General features: G+C 38.4%; 1 protein-coding gene across 3 annotated transcripts in view; it reads left to right on the top strand.

The window, feature by feature from the left end:
* Positions 1-16,799, top strand: part of LOC122321326 (uncharacterized) — a 105,301-nt gene that overhangs the window by 4,013 nt on the left and 84,489 nt on the right. For all 3 annotated transcript variants that reach the window (XM_043211138.2, XM_043211137.2, XM_070281744.1), the window contains exon 2: positions 10,805-10,889. In XM_043211138.2, the coding sequence (XP_043067073.1) occupies positions 10,805-10,889 (85 nt within the window). The remainder of the gene's footprint in view (positions 1-10,804; positions 10,890-16,799) is intronic.

The raw sequence follows: 16,799 nt of genomic DNA, 5'->3' as shown, positions 1-16,799 counted from the left end.
AAATCCTAAGCTTAGTTTTGAGTATTTTGTGAAAAACAGGGTAACAGGGTAAAAGAGTAACCCTTGTAGAATATTATTAAAAAGGTCCGAGAAAGCCGTTCCGTAAAACAACGTGTTTGTGTGCTGGTCACTTTGTGTTTTCGCATTTTATTTGCATCAAACTGCTTTTCATAAGGTGAGATGGACTGCGTCAACAGTCCGATGGACATCTCCAGAAGCGCGTGTCCCCCGCCCATAAGACTCGTCACCCTCGCATCTACCCCAATATCGCTGCCTAGTTTAACGCCGAAAATGTCCCGTGACTTATTCAAATTAGCAGTTTTATGTTCCTACTATTTTCGGAAGCTAAGGTTGATGCTGTTTGTTTTGTCAGCGTTTTTTGGCCACTTCTATATGTATGTGCCATTTGGTTATACCTCTAATTTCAGAGTGAAAGGCATAATAGGCTCGATGGGATGTATGTATCAACATCCAGTCGGTTAATCTCTAGGATAGTTTCTTTTATGACTCAGGATTTCGCAATAAGTTTGTGGTGGAGGCTCAATACTCTGCTTTGTCTGGGTCTGAGGCTGGTGGCCCTCTAAATGCTCTATGTCATATGTATATGAATGGCACGTTAAGTGTTTCACTTCCTGACCACTTTCAGTCTGCTTCATAACCATCATATAAGTATAACTACTTACATATGTATGTTCTGATTGTCGTCGGTGGGATTGTCATCGCTGAGTCGTTTCTTTTCCAAGTTTATAAAGTAGCTGTTCAATCCAAAAAAAAAAGTAACGTGTGGCCGGTATGTCCTGTTGGACTCGGCTCAAAGCATTTCGGTCACTGAATAAGGTCGCGTTGACTTTGGGCGCCTCCTGCACGTGGCATACGCCTAATGCGAATGTTTCTTGCGCCGTTTGCTTGTTTACCTCTTTTAGTGCCTAGGATGGTTGTATCTGTTAATAGCAGGCACAAGCCCATTAACTTCTCTTAAATCGCCAACTTCTTTTGCTCCACGAAGGTTAGGGGCGGTATTTATACTGGTGCTATTTATCTGAAAACATTTTTTAATGTTTTTCTGACTCCTTAATGGTCGTAGCTAAAATTATACTATAATTTTAACATAAACCAATTTGAAATCCCATAGTGGAAGAGAGAAGATGTACTCTACAAACCCTTGCCTGTTTGTGATTGATTTTTCTGGTTGAGCCTAAAGGATAGCGGGCATATATGAAGTTATCACCGGCAAACTGTACTAATATTTTTACCCATCTTACAATAGAAACCGATTTGAAACTGCAAGGATATACAAGCTGCGGCTCCGCCCGAAATTGGCTTTCCTTTCTTGTCTTTTTGAAAAGAGAAAACAAACCTCAAATAAAATTTTTTTAAACAAAATATAAATTCCAATCATCACCCGATAAAAGATTATCAAAAACTCAATTGGTTCTGAAAAAATACCACCGAGTAACCGAGCAACAAAGTTAAAGCAAACTGGATCTCCGTGGGAATTACAGGAATTTGCAAGTTCGCACACTTAGCTTAGCTTTATTTAACTGAATATACTATAATTTCAAATACCTATCCTTCTCAGGAGCGAAAAATAAATTTCCAAGCTCTATTTTCTTCGATAATTATCCGAAGTGATGGCTTCTTGCAACTTAGATTCTGTATAATACAATTCAATTTAGTTTACGAGCGGCTTATTAGCCAAATTCTCAAAATTTATTATTTGGCCAAGGCCCCAACTATAGCCTTGGCAGTGCCCTGTTTTGCGAAGGTTACCCCAACTTTTCAGAGCTGGACAAGATTGCTTAAATTCAAAACGAGGTTTCTTTTAAAAACTGTCTAATCCATCTCCATCGGTCCAACTACCAAACTGCCGGTTGTCACAGCCTCAGTTAAACATTTAGACGCTCCTGTTTTATGATGTGGCACGAAACATTACAAAGACCATTCATCAAGGCTGTCACTGTTTGTGACTGAGAAGTGAACACTGGACTCTGAGGTTGAACAGTGGGGCGACAGTGTGCCCCGGACATATAAGGAAGTACGCGAGAGACTCTCGATATGTGCCTGCCTGAGGACCCAAACTTAAAATCATTCCGGCCCTATAAAGTATATATATATTCTTTATCAGGATCACCTCCTGAGTTGATATGAGCATGTCCGTCCGTCTGTTTCAACGCAAATTAGTCCCTCAGTTTTAAAGCAATCCACTTGAAACTTTGCCCATATCCTTCTTTTCTTTATATAAGTATATATCGAAAGTCGGATCAGCCGCGATCGGCCGACTATATCCTATAGCTGCCATATAACTGACTGATCGGAAATGCTATAACTTTGGTTTTTTTAGAGTTGCATGAATGATATGTTGCTATTATTAACGTACCTACATTTAAGACTCTATTGAGGACTCTATTCCTTATAGTATCTGAGATGTTCTGGTACGAACTGTAGACGGCCTAATGCACTCAGATGGACAAGTCCGGTAAAATAGATTTAAGGATGTAGTCTCATGTTCCGGCCCACTTTTTAGAGGTTATTTCAAAAAAATTTTTTTGCAATAAAAAATAATGCGATTGTTTCAATTTTTAAATATGTTTTTATAGGCATCATAAACTATTTGAAAATATTTTGTTTAATTTATTCTTGTGTAGTTTAATACACTTTATAGCATGCCAAAGTATAAAAAAAGGTAGGTCCCTGGCGCAGGTGATTTCGACTGCTAGAGTCATCCGAAACAAAAAATTAGTATAGATTATTGTTTTGTAAGCTTATGGCTCAGTCCCGTACTAGAATGAAATATTTTCATCAATAAACAACAAAATGTCGAACTCACAAAACAAAAAATTAAAAAAAAATTTATCTTAAATTAATGATAAAAAAAAAAAAATAATCATTAAAAATAAATGATTCTAGTACGGGACAGAGGTGTTACTTTTTAGAACAACATATCCAAATTTCAGCTAGATCGGTACTTTAGAATTTTGTGAATCATCTGCGCCGCACACAAAAATGTCATTCCGAGAAAAATGCGTTTAAAGTTTAGACGCTACCGAGAAACTCATACTTTTCGGTGTAGGCGCGCTCTCGATTATGGGCTGTATCGCTGTCATTATTTGATATTTTTATTTGAAACATTAACAGTACATTCTTAATAAACGGTACTTTCAAAATATGTGACAAAAAAAAAATCCATTTTTTCAACCTCACACATGAGACTACATTCTTAAAGGGGTTCTCGCAGCCCTAGAGATGCAGAATGTCAATTTTGTCATTCTGTGTTAAACAGTAGAGTAGACCAAAATGTGTTTGAGCTCAAGACCCATCACAATAAGGTGTGCAACACAAAAGTGTATATTAACCCGAAAAGAAAGTGAAGAATATTGCCGTTAACTCCTTTGGTTTGGAATAAAGAAAATATGGCTCTCAATGGCATAAACGAAACTACTGGCCAATAAGGCCAGTTTCCGTTGAATAATTTTTGGAACCCATATCACATCTTTCTCGTCCCATGGTCCTTGGTTTTTAAAACAAAAAACATTGGGTGAAAGGGTACTCAAGCTAAACCCGAGGAAGACATGCCGGCCAGTGTGCGGGCCCGCTAATGTTATTTTGTTAGCCAAGAAACATATTTGTACGATTCCGGGGAACACTCTCCCCAATGGTTAGCCCGGCAGAACAAGTTTTTGCATTTTTAATGTAAAATTATAGTAGACCGAACAGAATTGGCACTGGCATGTGCATTCAAAATTTCAAGTTGGTTTCTGAATAAATTGAAAATCTTTGAGTAGTTCCTCTTGCGTTTTTATGCAAAAAGCTAGATTGACTATGGTCACTAAGGTGCACGAATTTAATAGCACAAGAATGCCAGACAAGTGAATGTTTCAATGTTTCCAAAATCACACTTTGGCATTTCTTCCACCGAATTGGTAGACTATTGATAGAAAGAATGTTTAAGTAAAGAAAAAGGTCGGTTATTTGTTAAATTACTTTGTTATTAACTTGTTAAATGACGCTTTATATTTTAAATATGTATCGGCTCAGAATGAGATCCCAAGATTCGGACATAAAGAAAGAATTAGTTGATCTGTCCGATCCGATATTCGTTATTTGGGTTTAATCCACATTCTTCAGCTAATTATCCAGTTGCTAATCCAGTCGCTAAATATTAAAATTCCTTTACGTCGTCTTCGAATTTTTAATAGTTTAACGTTTCTTATAATATTTATGGGGAAGGATAGCTTGCGATTTCGACTAAAAGTCGATATTTGCTCAATTTGTATATTGTTTACACATTTGATTAGAGGTTTCGGCAAAAAATAGTATCATATGCTGGCCCTCCCTTCATATTCCCTGCTCACTTTCTTTCTGCATGCAAAGCATTTGTTATGCAAATTTGTGTCTGTTTCGGACTGAGTAAATGTATTTCAGGCAACTAAAATACAGAATCATAAGCAAAATAGCAAAAAGAAAAAATATGTCAAACACGACTTTGAAGAACTTCGTACGGCTCTCCGTTTCATTCCGTTCATTCAAATGCAGTCTCCATCCATTAGTTAGAAGGGACGTCGGGACTCGGGGCAGAGGTATATGTTGATGTTGGGGTTATTATCATTTTAATAATAACGAAGTACAATAGACAGCGCATATGCATCGCTCCATCTGGGGTTTTAATTGCAAACTTTAAAGTATAAATGAAATATTCGTTGGGAAGCGGGGATTCGGGGAAAGATTTGCAGTCTCGAACGCCCGAGCTTTTAAAGCCTGATGTGTGATATGTATGGTACATGTGTGCGTAGTAATGCGTAGTGTGTAGTTTTTTGGGTCGTTTTATTCTACGAAAATTAATAAGGTCTTGTCAAATCAGCAGAGGGAGCTGCGGTGTCCAGAAAGTGTTCTCGCTTATTTCTCTCATCTGCTTCGGTCTCTTCAATAGAACGACTGTTCAATGCATTTATGTATGTGTTCTTAGCCCCATTTCGCCCATTTCGTCGAAAACTTCCCTACTTCCTTATCCGTATAACCATTAGGGGACAAAATCTCACAGATTGGTTTTCGACCAAAAATTTTGATTTTCTAGAACTGTAAGCCCGAAAAATAGGTTACCAAAGGACATACGCCTTCACTTGTCACAACTGACATCGGACCCTGTTCGCTCATGCCACACGCGTGTAAATAAATGGAGCTTATAGTTTCGTTTGATTGGCATTATGAATACTTTCAGACAAGCACACGTTCGCCATGGCGGACAGGCAATGTCCCGCGACGCCGGGCCGGAGCCTGGCTTCTGGGGCACAACTGCCAATGGTGGCGTATCGAACTGGGTTAGTGCTGGCGGCAGTTGTAACCATATGCGATTAAGAAAATTAATTAAATGCGATAAAAACGAAAAAGAGGAAAATACTCGTGGCAAATAAACTTATCCCGAAGGCCGATACAATAAACACCCCATTTTGAAAGCGATGAAGTTCGATTTTCAGACCCTAAGAGACAGGCCCGCTAACCATGGGCCTTTTCCTGGGAATGGCTTTGTGCATTGGTTGACTAAAAGCTTTTCGTAGTTCCGAGCCTTGGTATGTTCCTATGAAAATTAAGGTTTATCACGCTACCACGAGTATCAGTTGATCGGTGGACTGTGCCATCCATACAGTGGTATTATAGAACGCTCTTCGGGTCCCTAGTGCGACTAACTAGAATTCGTAATTTTCGCGTTTGCAGAGAGTAAATTGAAACCCTTATTTGAGGAACTGGTCCTACCGAGTAACTGAACCGATCGATTGTCCATTCCAGAGCGGAAAAAGTTTTCTCCCTGTAGTAGGTTGAATGTATATACTATATAGTATACTTACCCAATGGGTCGGAGGTGTTTTCCCGTAGCGTGCCCATCTTTTGGGAAAAATAACAATTTCTGCTTCCAGACAGAAAAGAGACAAGACCTGCATGCCAGCCATCGGATCATTAGGTCTAACTCGACAATCTAGATTACGAAAATGACGAGAGGTATGTACGATGCGGCAGCACCTCGAAAATCGAAAATCCAAATTCTTTTAGGGATAATGACATATAAATGCGAATAACAAATTGGCTCGAAGCCCATTTGACTTTGCATATTCGCGAGCTGATGCCTGCCATCTTTGCGGCCTGCTGGGGGCAAAGCATTTTACGAACGCTGAATGTAAAAAAATTTTGCTGGAGCCCGGCGCAAGGAACATTTTTGGTTACCGCATACCTACTACCATCCACTTGCCCCACATCCCCGTTTCAGATACCCCACTTTAGTCGACAGCGGGCGACGAACATTGGCGGGAAATCCTCTTCAACGTATCAGCCAAAAAATGCTTGGCGGCGGAGGTTGCCGGTGAAAAACTCCGGAATGCGTAATCAGGGAGCCCATAAATACTTATTGCTGCCTAAGAGTTTCGCTCAACAGATTTTATACTTCAATCGTTTACAAAGTTTGCATTCGAAATGCCTAACATTTTGAGACTTGAAGACTGAATGAAGCACAGTTGCGCCTTGCACGATTACTCAAGGCTGATGATTGGCACTTTCCCGATGCAATTATTAAGAACTATTTCGTTTCTGTCAACACAAAAAACTTTGCTTCTGTTTACAAACATGAGGGTCAACAGAGACAGAGACATGGATGCGTTCTCAAACTTGATTTACAGCATATATTTGAGAAGAGCCTGCTCGCTTTTCCAGAGTGATCAGTCTGGCAACCTTTGAGTGATGGGATACAAACGAATCGGTAAAATGTCGAAAATATACAAATTTTTTGCAAGATATTTGAAAAATAAAACCCCTCCTCGAAGATAGAAAACTTTCGATTAAGACATTCATACCATACCTAATCGGACACCAAACAGTTTTGGTACCTTAGAGGCTTTGCATTTCTTCGATTCCGGACATTCAAATTATCAAGAGTCCAGGGATTGTCCGACACACCTTCCATGTCAGTAAAAGCGTCGGTGGATCCCGTTCATGCCACGAAGCCACTGGTCTTCTTGCGCCTAAATTAGAGCAATTCTTTGGTTCCCAGCCACCTCTTGGGCCCTGCCCTTGTCAAAGTTAGTTGAGTACCTTTTGGCCTTTCCTGGCCCTGGTCTGCTCGAGTTTCTGGGAGCCGGTACTCCCGCCCCCTCCTGGCTCTACACGTCGGCAGTCAAGTTTTTTTTTTTTTATTATTTGTAGCATTTATTTGCGGGTCGGACACAGCCGCAGTCCTCTTTCAGTTGTGTAGACACATGCTAAATATTTACCTACGTCTAACCAAAGTGTTAATTATGCAAGCGTGTGTATGAGCGCGGGGCTTGGAAGCTTTTGTGGATGTGGATGTGGAGGGGGGTGTGAAATATGGATGTGGGCGCTTGGTGCTTTCTGCTTGCTTCGCTGAGCTCATCAATTTTTTAAAGGTCGTAAATAGCAACATGAGATCCGGCAGATTTAAGCTTTTTCCTCGCTCATCACTTTGTTTATGGGCCATCGGAAATTTAACTTTTACTTTAAATCACCAAAGACTTTATACGATTCGAGTAACGCGATCTGGGTATCAGGGGACAGGTGGCTTGAAGTCCAGTGGGAGTCGAGAGTAAGGCAGGTCGTCTGGAAACAATCAAGAATCATTAATTACGTGGCTCGTAGGACAACAATGTAATCCCGTATTGAAGCCATTATTCATCTCGCTTCACCGAGGCACCTCAGTAACCGGCCTGGTTTGGGTGGGTTACGCCAGATGCTATTTTCGAATAAATTTGCACAACTCCCATCTGAAAAGTTATAATCTAATTTCCAACTTGTTTGCATCTCCTGCAGTTTAATATTCATTCATTCCATCAATATCCTAAGACCTTTTGCCGTCAAATAGAAGGAGGTAAGATCTATACAATATTTCTATGACGTACAGCTTATAATTATCATTGCTTATAGCAACATTTTTTTTATTCAAGCTACAATTGCTGTATAAAAGCCTGAAGTAAACTCAATTAGCGCTTGGTTTCGTTCCTTTGTAAAATGGGGTGACTTCTGGGCAGATAAGCCAGCTTATCTTATACAAAAAAACTCGGAGACCAGGAAACTTTGGAAACCAGGAGTCTAGATTCTATAGTCTAAACCCTAGACGATGAATTCATGGTTATCGGGATTCTGTTTCCGATTACACAACATAAACTTCTGAACACTTTTAGGTGCTAAGCTTGTAGCACATGAACTATTAAAAATATTCGGTAGAAAGCTCTTATTAAATTATACAATATTATTTCATAGTCATATAAATATCAATCAAATTTTAATGACCTCTCTCCTAAAGCCGAAGTTAAAACACAGATATTCAATATAAATTGCTTACATCCTCCATAGAAACTTTTTTGATGTAAAGCTTTTCTTTTAATGAGTTATTCCAATGCTATCGTTCTAGTCTTTGCCATATATTTTATCAAAGATTATACAGTACATAGATGGGACATCTCATACAAAGAAAAATTTTCTATGGCGGGTTCCAGCAGTGGAACCCGCTGGAACGAGCGGGTTCCATTGCGCGACAAGTTAAGTTTGAGAAATTTTTCGCGCGACAAAGAATGAGGAATAGCCGAGTGGTAGAGTGTTTGGCTGGTGTGCAAAGTAAAATGAGTTCAAACCAGGCTCGGGGGAAGTCCATTTTTTTTTTAATTTTAAATCTATTTATATTATATTTTTATTATTTTAATGTATTTTTCTAAATTTATAATCCAATAAAAAAAATACAAAATTGTAAAATCACCTTAACATCGTCTCAGTTCGTAGTGGAACCCGCTGTAAAAATGTCTATAAGTGCGGGTTCTACGGCATTTTGGCAGGCCGCGTCGTGGAACCCGCTCTCAAATGTTTTCATTTTTTCCGTCGTGGAACCCGCTGTAATAATGAAAACATTTGAGAGCGGGTTCCACGACAAACGGCTGGCAGATGAGATAGGGAGAGAGAGAATTCTATTTTTAGATCGTAACATCTTTGGAACGATGAAAGTTTGAAACGTTGTAACCGAACCAATGTAAGAGTAAAGAGATCAGAAATATCTTTTACTATCCTTACTCGTCAACTCTGTTTTTGCTATAGATTCTAGCGCCTCCTTTAACACCAATTTTAAGTATCATAAAATCAACTTCGAGGGTAGCCTAGATGGATAATGCGTGGTCCTTATTCATGGGGTCCTGGGTTCGATTTCATTAGCGGGCGGTTGTTTCAATTTTGATCAAGTTTTAGTTTTATGATTATTTTTAGATTTACTTTTATTTTTTTTATTATTCTTTTTTATTAATTGCATTCTACTACAGTTGTAAAAATAAGTGACGGACGTATCGGATGACGAAATACCGGAAGGACTCAATTGAAATTTTATTAGCATTTTATTAGCGGGACATAATGAAGAATTAAACAATTTTACAATTGTAAAATTAAAGAAAAATATTACAATTAAAAAAAAAAATAATAATAATAATTATAAAAGAAAGTCCTAAGTTCAAAGTCCTAACGAGGATTTGAACACAGAAAAATTGCACATAGAGTAACTACTCTATACATTACGCTACCATCCTGTCTTGATCTGCATTGATCAAAAATACAATTTGTTCCACCAACTACCACATCGGCGCATCGAAAACAGAAACGCGAAATTGAAATTAAAATTTGGAAGCCAAAACATTTTTACTCCGTCGTGCGAGCAGTCACACATACATACATAGGTTCACATTTTTGTTGACGGGTACATGTAAAGAGTTCTAAAAATAGAATCGTATGCATGTGCGTTCCCCCCTCACCTACAAGCTCGACGCAAAAAGTTGACCGTTTTGGGCCCTGATGTCCCATCTATGTACTTTATAATCTTTGATTTTATTTATACAGTTTAATATATATACCTACACATATATTAATCAATATTGGACTTTGGTTCGAGGGCTCAAGAGTTGTAGAGAAGGTAAAATTACGGGTGTAGATTTGTAGATTTGTCGGTTTACTTTTAAAAGTCTGTTACTTTACTTTACACTTAAAGCTGCATGTTTGTATTATCCTGTCCTAAGTGGATTAAAAATAGATACAAAATAAGTCTTGAAGTGCAGGGCTTCTAGACAAAGTTGGATGTCCTGTGTCATATTTTAATGCTCGCTAGGCGCTGAAAATATACTTGCATTTGTTTTCGCACGATTTGAATTGTACACAAGATGGTCGTAAAGAAAACTGGTTAGGTGTGCGAAAGAACGTGTTCCACTGCAAACCTTGGGAACTTGTTTATACTCTTGCGAAGGATATTATACCTTTGTGAAGGTAATTAGACAATGCAATCTAGACACTACTTACGAAGAGAGGTAGATCTGCGGCGGTTGGGAGATATCCCAGAGTCAAAGTGCTCTACAAAGTGAATTTTTCAAAACAGCCCATCTTGAGATTTTCTTAAAAATCGCACCTTACATCTTGTTGCTTCCTTTCAAGGTTCGAGGTTCAAGGTTGAAGGTTTTGGCAGTAAAAGTTCGGGACTCTTTATGTCTGTTACTCGTGCTATACAACAACAGGAAGATGGGATGTTCCCGTCTCCCTTAGTAAGCATACATTTTCTTGATCAGCTTCTAAAAGCTACGAGTCCCCGAAGATGGGTTTCCTTGATTGTTCGCATGTTAACCTCATTAATAAAAGGAGCTTACTATGGCATTCCTGGACAGTGGAAAAGAACAAAATTAGTTTTATGACAAACTATTTATGTCGGTTACACTTATTAAGAATATTACTAACTAAGAATGCATTTATTTGGCCATTTTTTAATGACAGTTTCCATTTTTTTTTGCAGGTAACGAATTCCTTTTTAAAATTGTAATTAGGCGGGGACTTAGCGAAGTCAGCCAGTACATTCAGATGAAAAGGCAAGCAATTGGGTAAGTAAAACGCGCTATATAAGGAACCAATGTCTGAATATTTTCCGCATTGTTTTCAACTTATTATGGCTTGATTAAAAAAAAAGAATCGTTATTAGTATTCTGATTTCGTCCCAAAAACAATGGCACACAAGGACCATGTTTTCTTCAACCCCTTTCATGCTCATGATCTGACATTTGAAGGGCACTAAGATGAGAACGCATAAATGTTGTACTTAAATGTCGTATCTTAGAGTTACTTCGCTGAATATAAAAAATGGATATCAACGCAAATAATAGGAACATAGTAAGTCCCGGAACACCCTAGCCTTGCGCTAACTCCTGTCATTGGCCATAACGTGTATTTCTTCCGTCGAAATTAATGCGTTGCAGTCGAGCACTGTCAACAAATTATTATGTTGTAATCTAATAAGGCTTCCTTAACGCTTCTATTCAGATTAAATATGAAATTTATACCAAGCATAAGCGTTTTATTTTGCACTATTAATTTAATACTTAAAAGAGCTCGCGAGATATATCACAAAACACAGATGACACCTAATTATCCCTAAAAATAACTAATAACTAAAAATAACTAGATCTCCTTTCAAAACTATGTTATCAGCTCCTCTTGGCTCGTAATTTTCTGTATGAGCTATATGCTATATATGAAGATGCATATGGTATCCAAAACAGAAATTTTGGTTAGGTTTCCATTTTTTGGCTCCCGAAATCGTAGTTGAAGTTAAATTGAGTCGTTTTTCCTACAACCATTGCCGAGCGAAAAGTTTCCCCTTCGAGTAGTCCTAGGGGATTTCAAACCCACAAAACTATATTATTTGGAACGAATTTGAACAAAAAATATAATATATATTAAAATATTTAAACGAATAATACTGTTATAAGTAGTTTTGTGTACTGTTTCTCTGTGCAGTTGTAAGTCATTAAAAGTATATATAGTGTGCACTAGAAGTACATATATCACTCTTAGATCATGACCTTTTCGGCGAGTTTCCCGTTTGGCTTTGGCTTTGGCGACACAGCAGCAAAACAATTACCAACAAACAACTTAATTTGTTTACTGCTAAATGAGAGATGTACGCAAACGATTAGGTGGGTGTGTCAAGGGCCGATCAGGGATGGCCGCCAGAGGCCTCAACACAAAGACACTTAGTGCCCTCTTCTATCCTCAGCTCTGCTCCGCTTCATTTTATTTATTTCGTTTGTCTATGTTGCTGTCGGCTTTCGGAAAGAACTCTGTTCTGTTTCGAACAAGGTTCTTTTTAGACGCTCGCAGGGTATTCAAAGTTAGTCCAGATGTTTGAAACGCATTTGAGGAATTTAATACGGACTGAGAGTAGTTTCCCACACATGCATAAAATCAACTTTTCACAGGGCTCATCAGATTTTTCATCAGCGGAACTCAAACCGGTCTCTGAATCGGTTGCTTAACAAAGTGGAGTAGGGATCCTAATTGACATGTTGTATATGCCTGCAAGGTTGAACATGTTGCAAGGGTATTTCAACTTCGGATGCGTCCGATGTTTGCTTTCATTTCTCGTGTTCTTTGTTCTTTTTTTTTGTTTTGTTTATGGTGTATGCCACTCGGCTTTCGTACCACCTCCTCCTTCCGTTCGGGGATTTTATTTATTTTTATATCATTTTTAAACAACTTTGACAGATTTATATGTTGATGCGGCGTAAATTATTGCATCTGTGCTTGTCTCCCCGCCTCCAGTACGCCCCATCCAGTCCAGCCCTTCACACTCCCAGTTCTTAAGCAGCTTAGGTGCAAGTTGAAATTAGGAGAAACTTTTTCCACAAGCAGCTGGTGATGCAGATGACGAAGAGTTGCGGCATTGTCTTGACAAACGGTAAATCGCGCATAATAGATGACAGTAATTTAAGCTCTACTGAGCGAGGGGCGACCGGTCCACCAGGTACCTTTAGCTGGGGTTCAGCTGAATTCAGCTGTCTCCAATCTGGAGGTATCGTAGTCGTCAATAAAGAGGGCGATGAGTTTTCGTCGCCAAACATATTGGTAAGTTGGTAAAGAAAAGTTGGTAAAGAAAATCATCACATCGCCACAAAGCTCAGATGACTTGGCCGTAGAACTTAAACCTGGGGCAGTAAAACGGGCGATGCAGGCCCATTTTAGTGCAAGCTTGCTCAAATTCTTATCTCATTCTCCTTCGCAAAACGTAATGTTTTAAAAAGAAGCAATGGCAACAATTTAAAATTGAAAAAACATCAAGAGTTGAGAGTTTTTTTTTTATATATGTATGTTACCGTCGCAGAGATATCCGTGCCTTCGGCCGCAGTACTCAGGTGAAAGCCCAAATGGTGCTGGCAATGGGGAACGGATAGGGGGTCGTGTCGATGGCACATCAGGTGGGTGCCTGCCCCCTGTACCTGCATTGTGGTGCGAATCAATACCCCGACAGTAACGACAACAGTCGGCTAGTAGTGCCAGGACGGTGAGAAAGTTGCGAAAAGTCGTGCAGGGGCGGCAACAAAAGTGAATGCCAGAAAATGGCTGAAAACTGGCAACTGAAAAATGAAAACTGGCAACTAAAAATCAAAAACAACCAGGGAGAGACACTGGGCTCCAGAAGATGCTTCGAACACATTCAAAGTTATTTTGTGGGACTCTTGAAACTTTTGTGGACTATGGCATACAGACTATTAGCCCTAATGGATGATATAAAAGTATTTTAAGCTTTTTGTTTTATTTTTATTCATTATTGATTGGGACTGATTTAAGTATCTATTTCCTTTTTTCTGACTCCGAATCTGAGTTGAATCTGGCTCTTTGAGCGAGTACAGCGGTGCCATTGAGGTGCCAATATCAAATGTCTTAAAAATTCGGAGGATTCAGGTACTTTCCCAATTATGCTGCAGGATATACGTAAGCTAGACCTTGTGGCTTATTAGGTGGCAGGACTCAACATTTTTAACACTTTGTGTCTGGAAGCACAGTGTCCCCGCATAAACGTAGACATCTCCGAGTACCTAACTAAGGGGGCGGTGTGGAAGCTTCGGCAAAATATTGGAATGGGCGTCATTATATCAGCCGCAAAAAAATAAAATGCTAGAATACATAGAAAAAATATCAAATCAAATGTTAGGGAAACATCCACCATTTAGAGAGTAGAAAGAAGATGTGCCCGGCTCTTCTCATCGAATCTTGCCATGAGATACTTGGTGTGGTTGCAGGAGCGATTCCCCCAAAGGAAATGAAATATGCGCATAAATTTCATATCGTTTTTATGATTTCTGCCTTGTCCTTGCCAAGGTTCCACCTCGTCGCTGTCGATTTAGTTTATTATTCTATATTCTTTCCTTAACCTTTCACCGCATTTTATCAGATTTCATTTCGGTCACAGTTCTATTATCATTGCTTATGTTGATTTTCCAATGCGTTTTAGCATTGCATCCTCCGTTATGAAGTTTCTATCTGTGTATACAGATACAGATATTCTAGGAAGGGTTGGAGAATATTTTGCGAAGTAGGGTCCGTGGGTAATGAATTCTTAGCACCTGCTCGGAAGGGATCAGATTTTAAATAGTAGTATTTCCCTTGTTTAAAACTATTTGAAAAAGCAGTAAAATAGTTTCTAGTTGTGATGTGTTAAGCTTGGATAAATCTTTATGCAACTAATTTTATGAAATTTTTTTTTGAATTTGTTATTATGTAAAGATGCAAAAAAGGAAAGCTAACTTTGGGAGGAGCCGATCAGTTATGATCGGATATATATCGCAAATATCGGATACATATAAAAAAGTTCCAATCTTCTATTTTTCAAAATATTAAAGTTTCCGAATGTCAATACTACCGATTCAGTGGAGAACGAACTAAAAAGTCTATAACTCCTGTTCCTATTTGGTTGAATTATTATTTGCAGGTGTAGATTAGCCATTGGAAAAGTTTGGCATCAAAACATTTCCCAAAAACATTAACGAACTGGCGCTACAACTAGTTTTCCGTTTTGGGATCGGGAGTTGGCGTAGAAAACTTTTGACTCAAACTTGACCTGCTCGGATACTATACGAGTCTAAGTTCCAAATCAGATAGTTCTATATCATATAGTCTTCGAGATCCAAGCTTTAAAATGTTAGCTTATTTGTATGGAAAACGATATATAAATATATGGATATATCTCCTCTAAAAATCGGCCGATTTGGATGAAATTTGTTTTTAAAGTATAAATTAAATATAGAAATAGTTTGACAAAAATTTTTTAAAAAGTCTTCCTGTACTGGCGCTACAAAAATAGTCCAATTAGGGAGCGTAAGGGAGCGTGACACAAATTTGAGACAAACTAGTTCCATGCCAAATCCTATAGGTCTATCTCCTATAGTTTCTGAGACCCACGCGTTCATACGGACCGAGGGACATAGCTATATCGGCTCGGTTGTTAATGCTGATGAAGAATATATATACTTTATGGGTTCGGAGAGATTCCATCTTTATGTTACATACAACTCCACGAGTACTGGATATAAAAAGTTCAATTTTTTAAAAAACTTTTCACTGTAGCTCGTTTAAAAAAATATAAATAAATTCTACTTCTAATGAACTTTTTATACCCTTGCAGAGGGTATTATAATTTTGGTCAAAAGTGTGCAACGCAGTGAAGGAGACATCTCCGACCCTATAAAGTATATATATTCTTGATCAGGATCACCTCCTGAGTTGATATGAGCATGTCCGTCTGTCCGTCTGTCCGTCTGTCCGTCTGTCTGTCCGTCTGTCTGTTTCTACGCAAACTAGTCTCTCAGTTTTAAAGCTATCGTCTTGAAACTTTGCACACATCCTTCTTTCCTTTGCACGCAGTATATAAGTCGGAACGGCCCGGATCGGTCGACTATATCCTATAGCTGCCATATAACTGATTGATCGGAAATAGTATAACTTTGGTGTTTTTAAAGTTAGAGAGTTCAAATTTTAGGTGAGAGCTTTTTTTGGCAACATAATACGACATGCCAAATTTCATAAGGATCGGCCGACTATATCCTATAGCTGCCATATAACTGAACGATCGGAAATGACCCAACTTTCGTGTTTTTGATGATAGAAAGCTGGCACTTGGTACACATTCTATTTTTGGTCAGTTAATCCGATCTACCAAATTTCATAACGATCGGTTGACTATATCTTATAGCTGACATATAACTGTACGATCGGAAATGGTTTTTGGTAGAAATACCAACTTTGGTATTTTTGAAGATAGAAGCTTGAGACTTTTTTTAGATTTTGTATTGTAATAAATTGGATTATATATTCATATTCCCATAAGGATCGGCCAACTATATCCGATGTTTGAGATATATATCCGGTTTTAGCTGCAAGGGTATATCAACTTCGGCTCCGCCCGAAGTTAGCTTTGCTTTCTTGTTAAGACTATTTTTGGTTGCAGGCATACAAAAAATTATATACTTCCAAACTTTTGAGGAAATCCGATTAAAAGAGCTTGACGTTGGCACGACGTCATTGGAACGAGATAAAAATAAGCTTTTCAATAAAAACGCGCTTCTAGTTTGTTGAAACGTACCGCAGCTCATATGACAGGGGTATGATTTTTAAGATTTAAAATCAAAATTTAGATTTTAATGCCAAATTATTATAAAATATCTGTGCCACAGATAAATCAAATTTTGTTTCTGAAAGCGCTATAGTTCAACTAAAATGAAAGACTCATTGAAATTAAACGAAACACCCAACACATCTCCAACAAACTTCTGGCAAGAAATTGTAAAGTTCAACTTTTCGACATGCGATACTTTTGCGTACATTTGTCGTATAGTTCTTAAGCAGTCCTCGTATAGTCATTTCTGCCTCTGCCTCATATTTATTTCATATTTTATTCATGCTGACATTCATCAGGTTTTCCCGGGGCGCAGCCTGTAATTCTGTAACTATTTTCCTCA

The sequence above is a fragment of the Drosophila bipectinata genome, chromosome XL (genome assembly GCF_030179905.1).
Source record: "Drosophila bipectinata strain 14024-0381.07 chromosome XL, DbipHiC1v2, whole genome shotgun sequence".
Lineage (NCBI taxonomy): Eukaryota > Metazoa > Arthropoda > Insecta > Diptera > Drosophilidae > Drosophila > Drosophila bipectinata.
The sequence above is the reverse complement of the archived record's forward strand: the minus strand, read 5'-3'. Positions and strand labels throughout refer to the sequence as shown.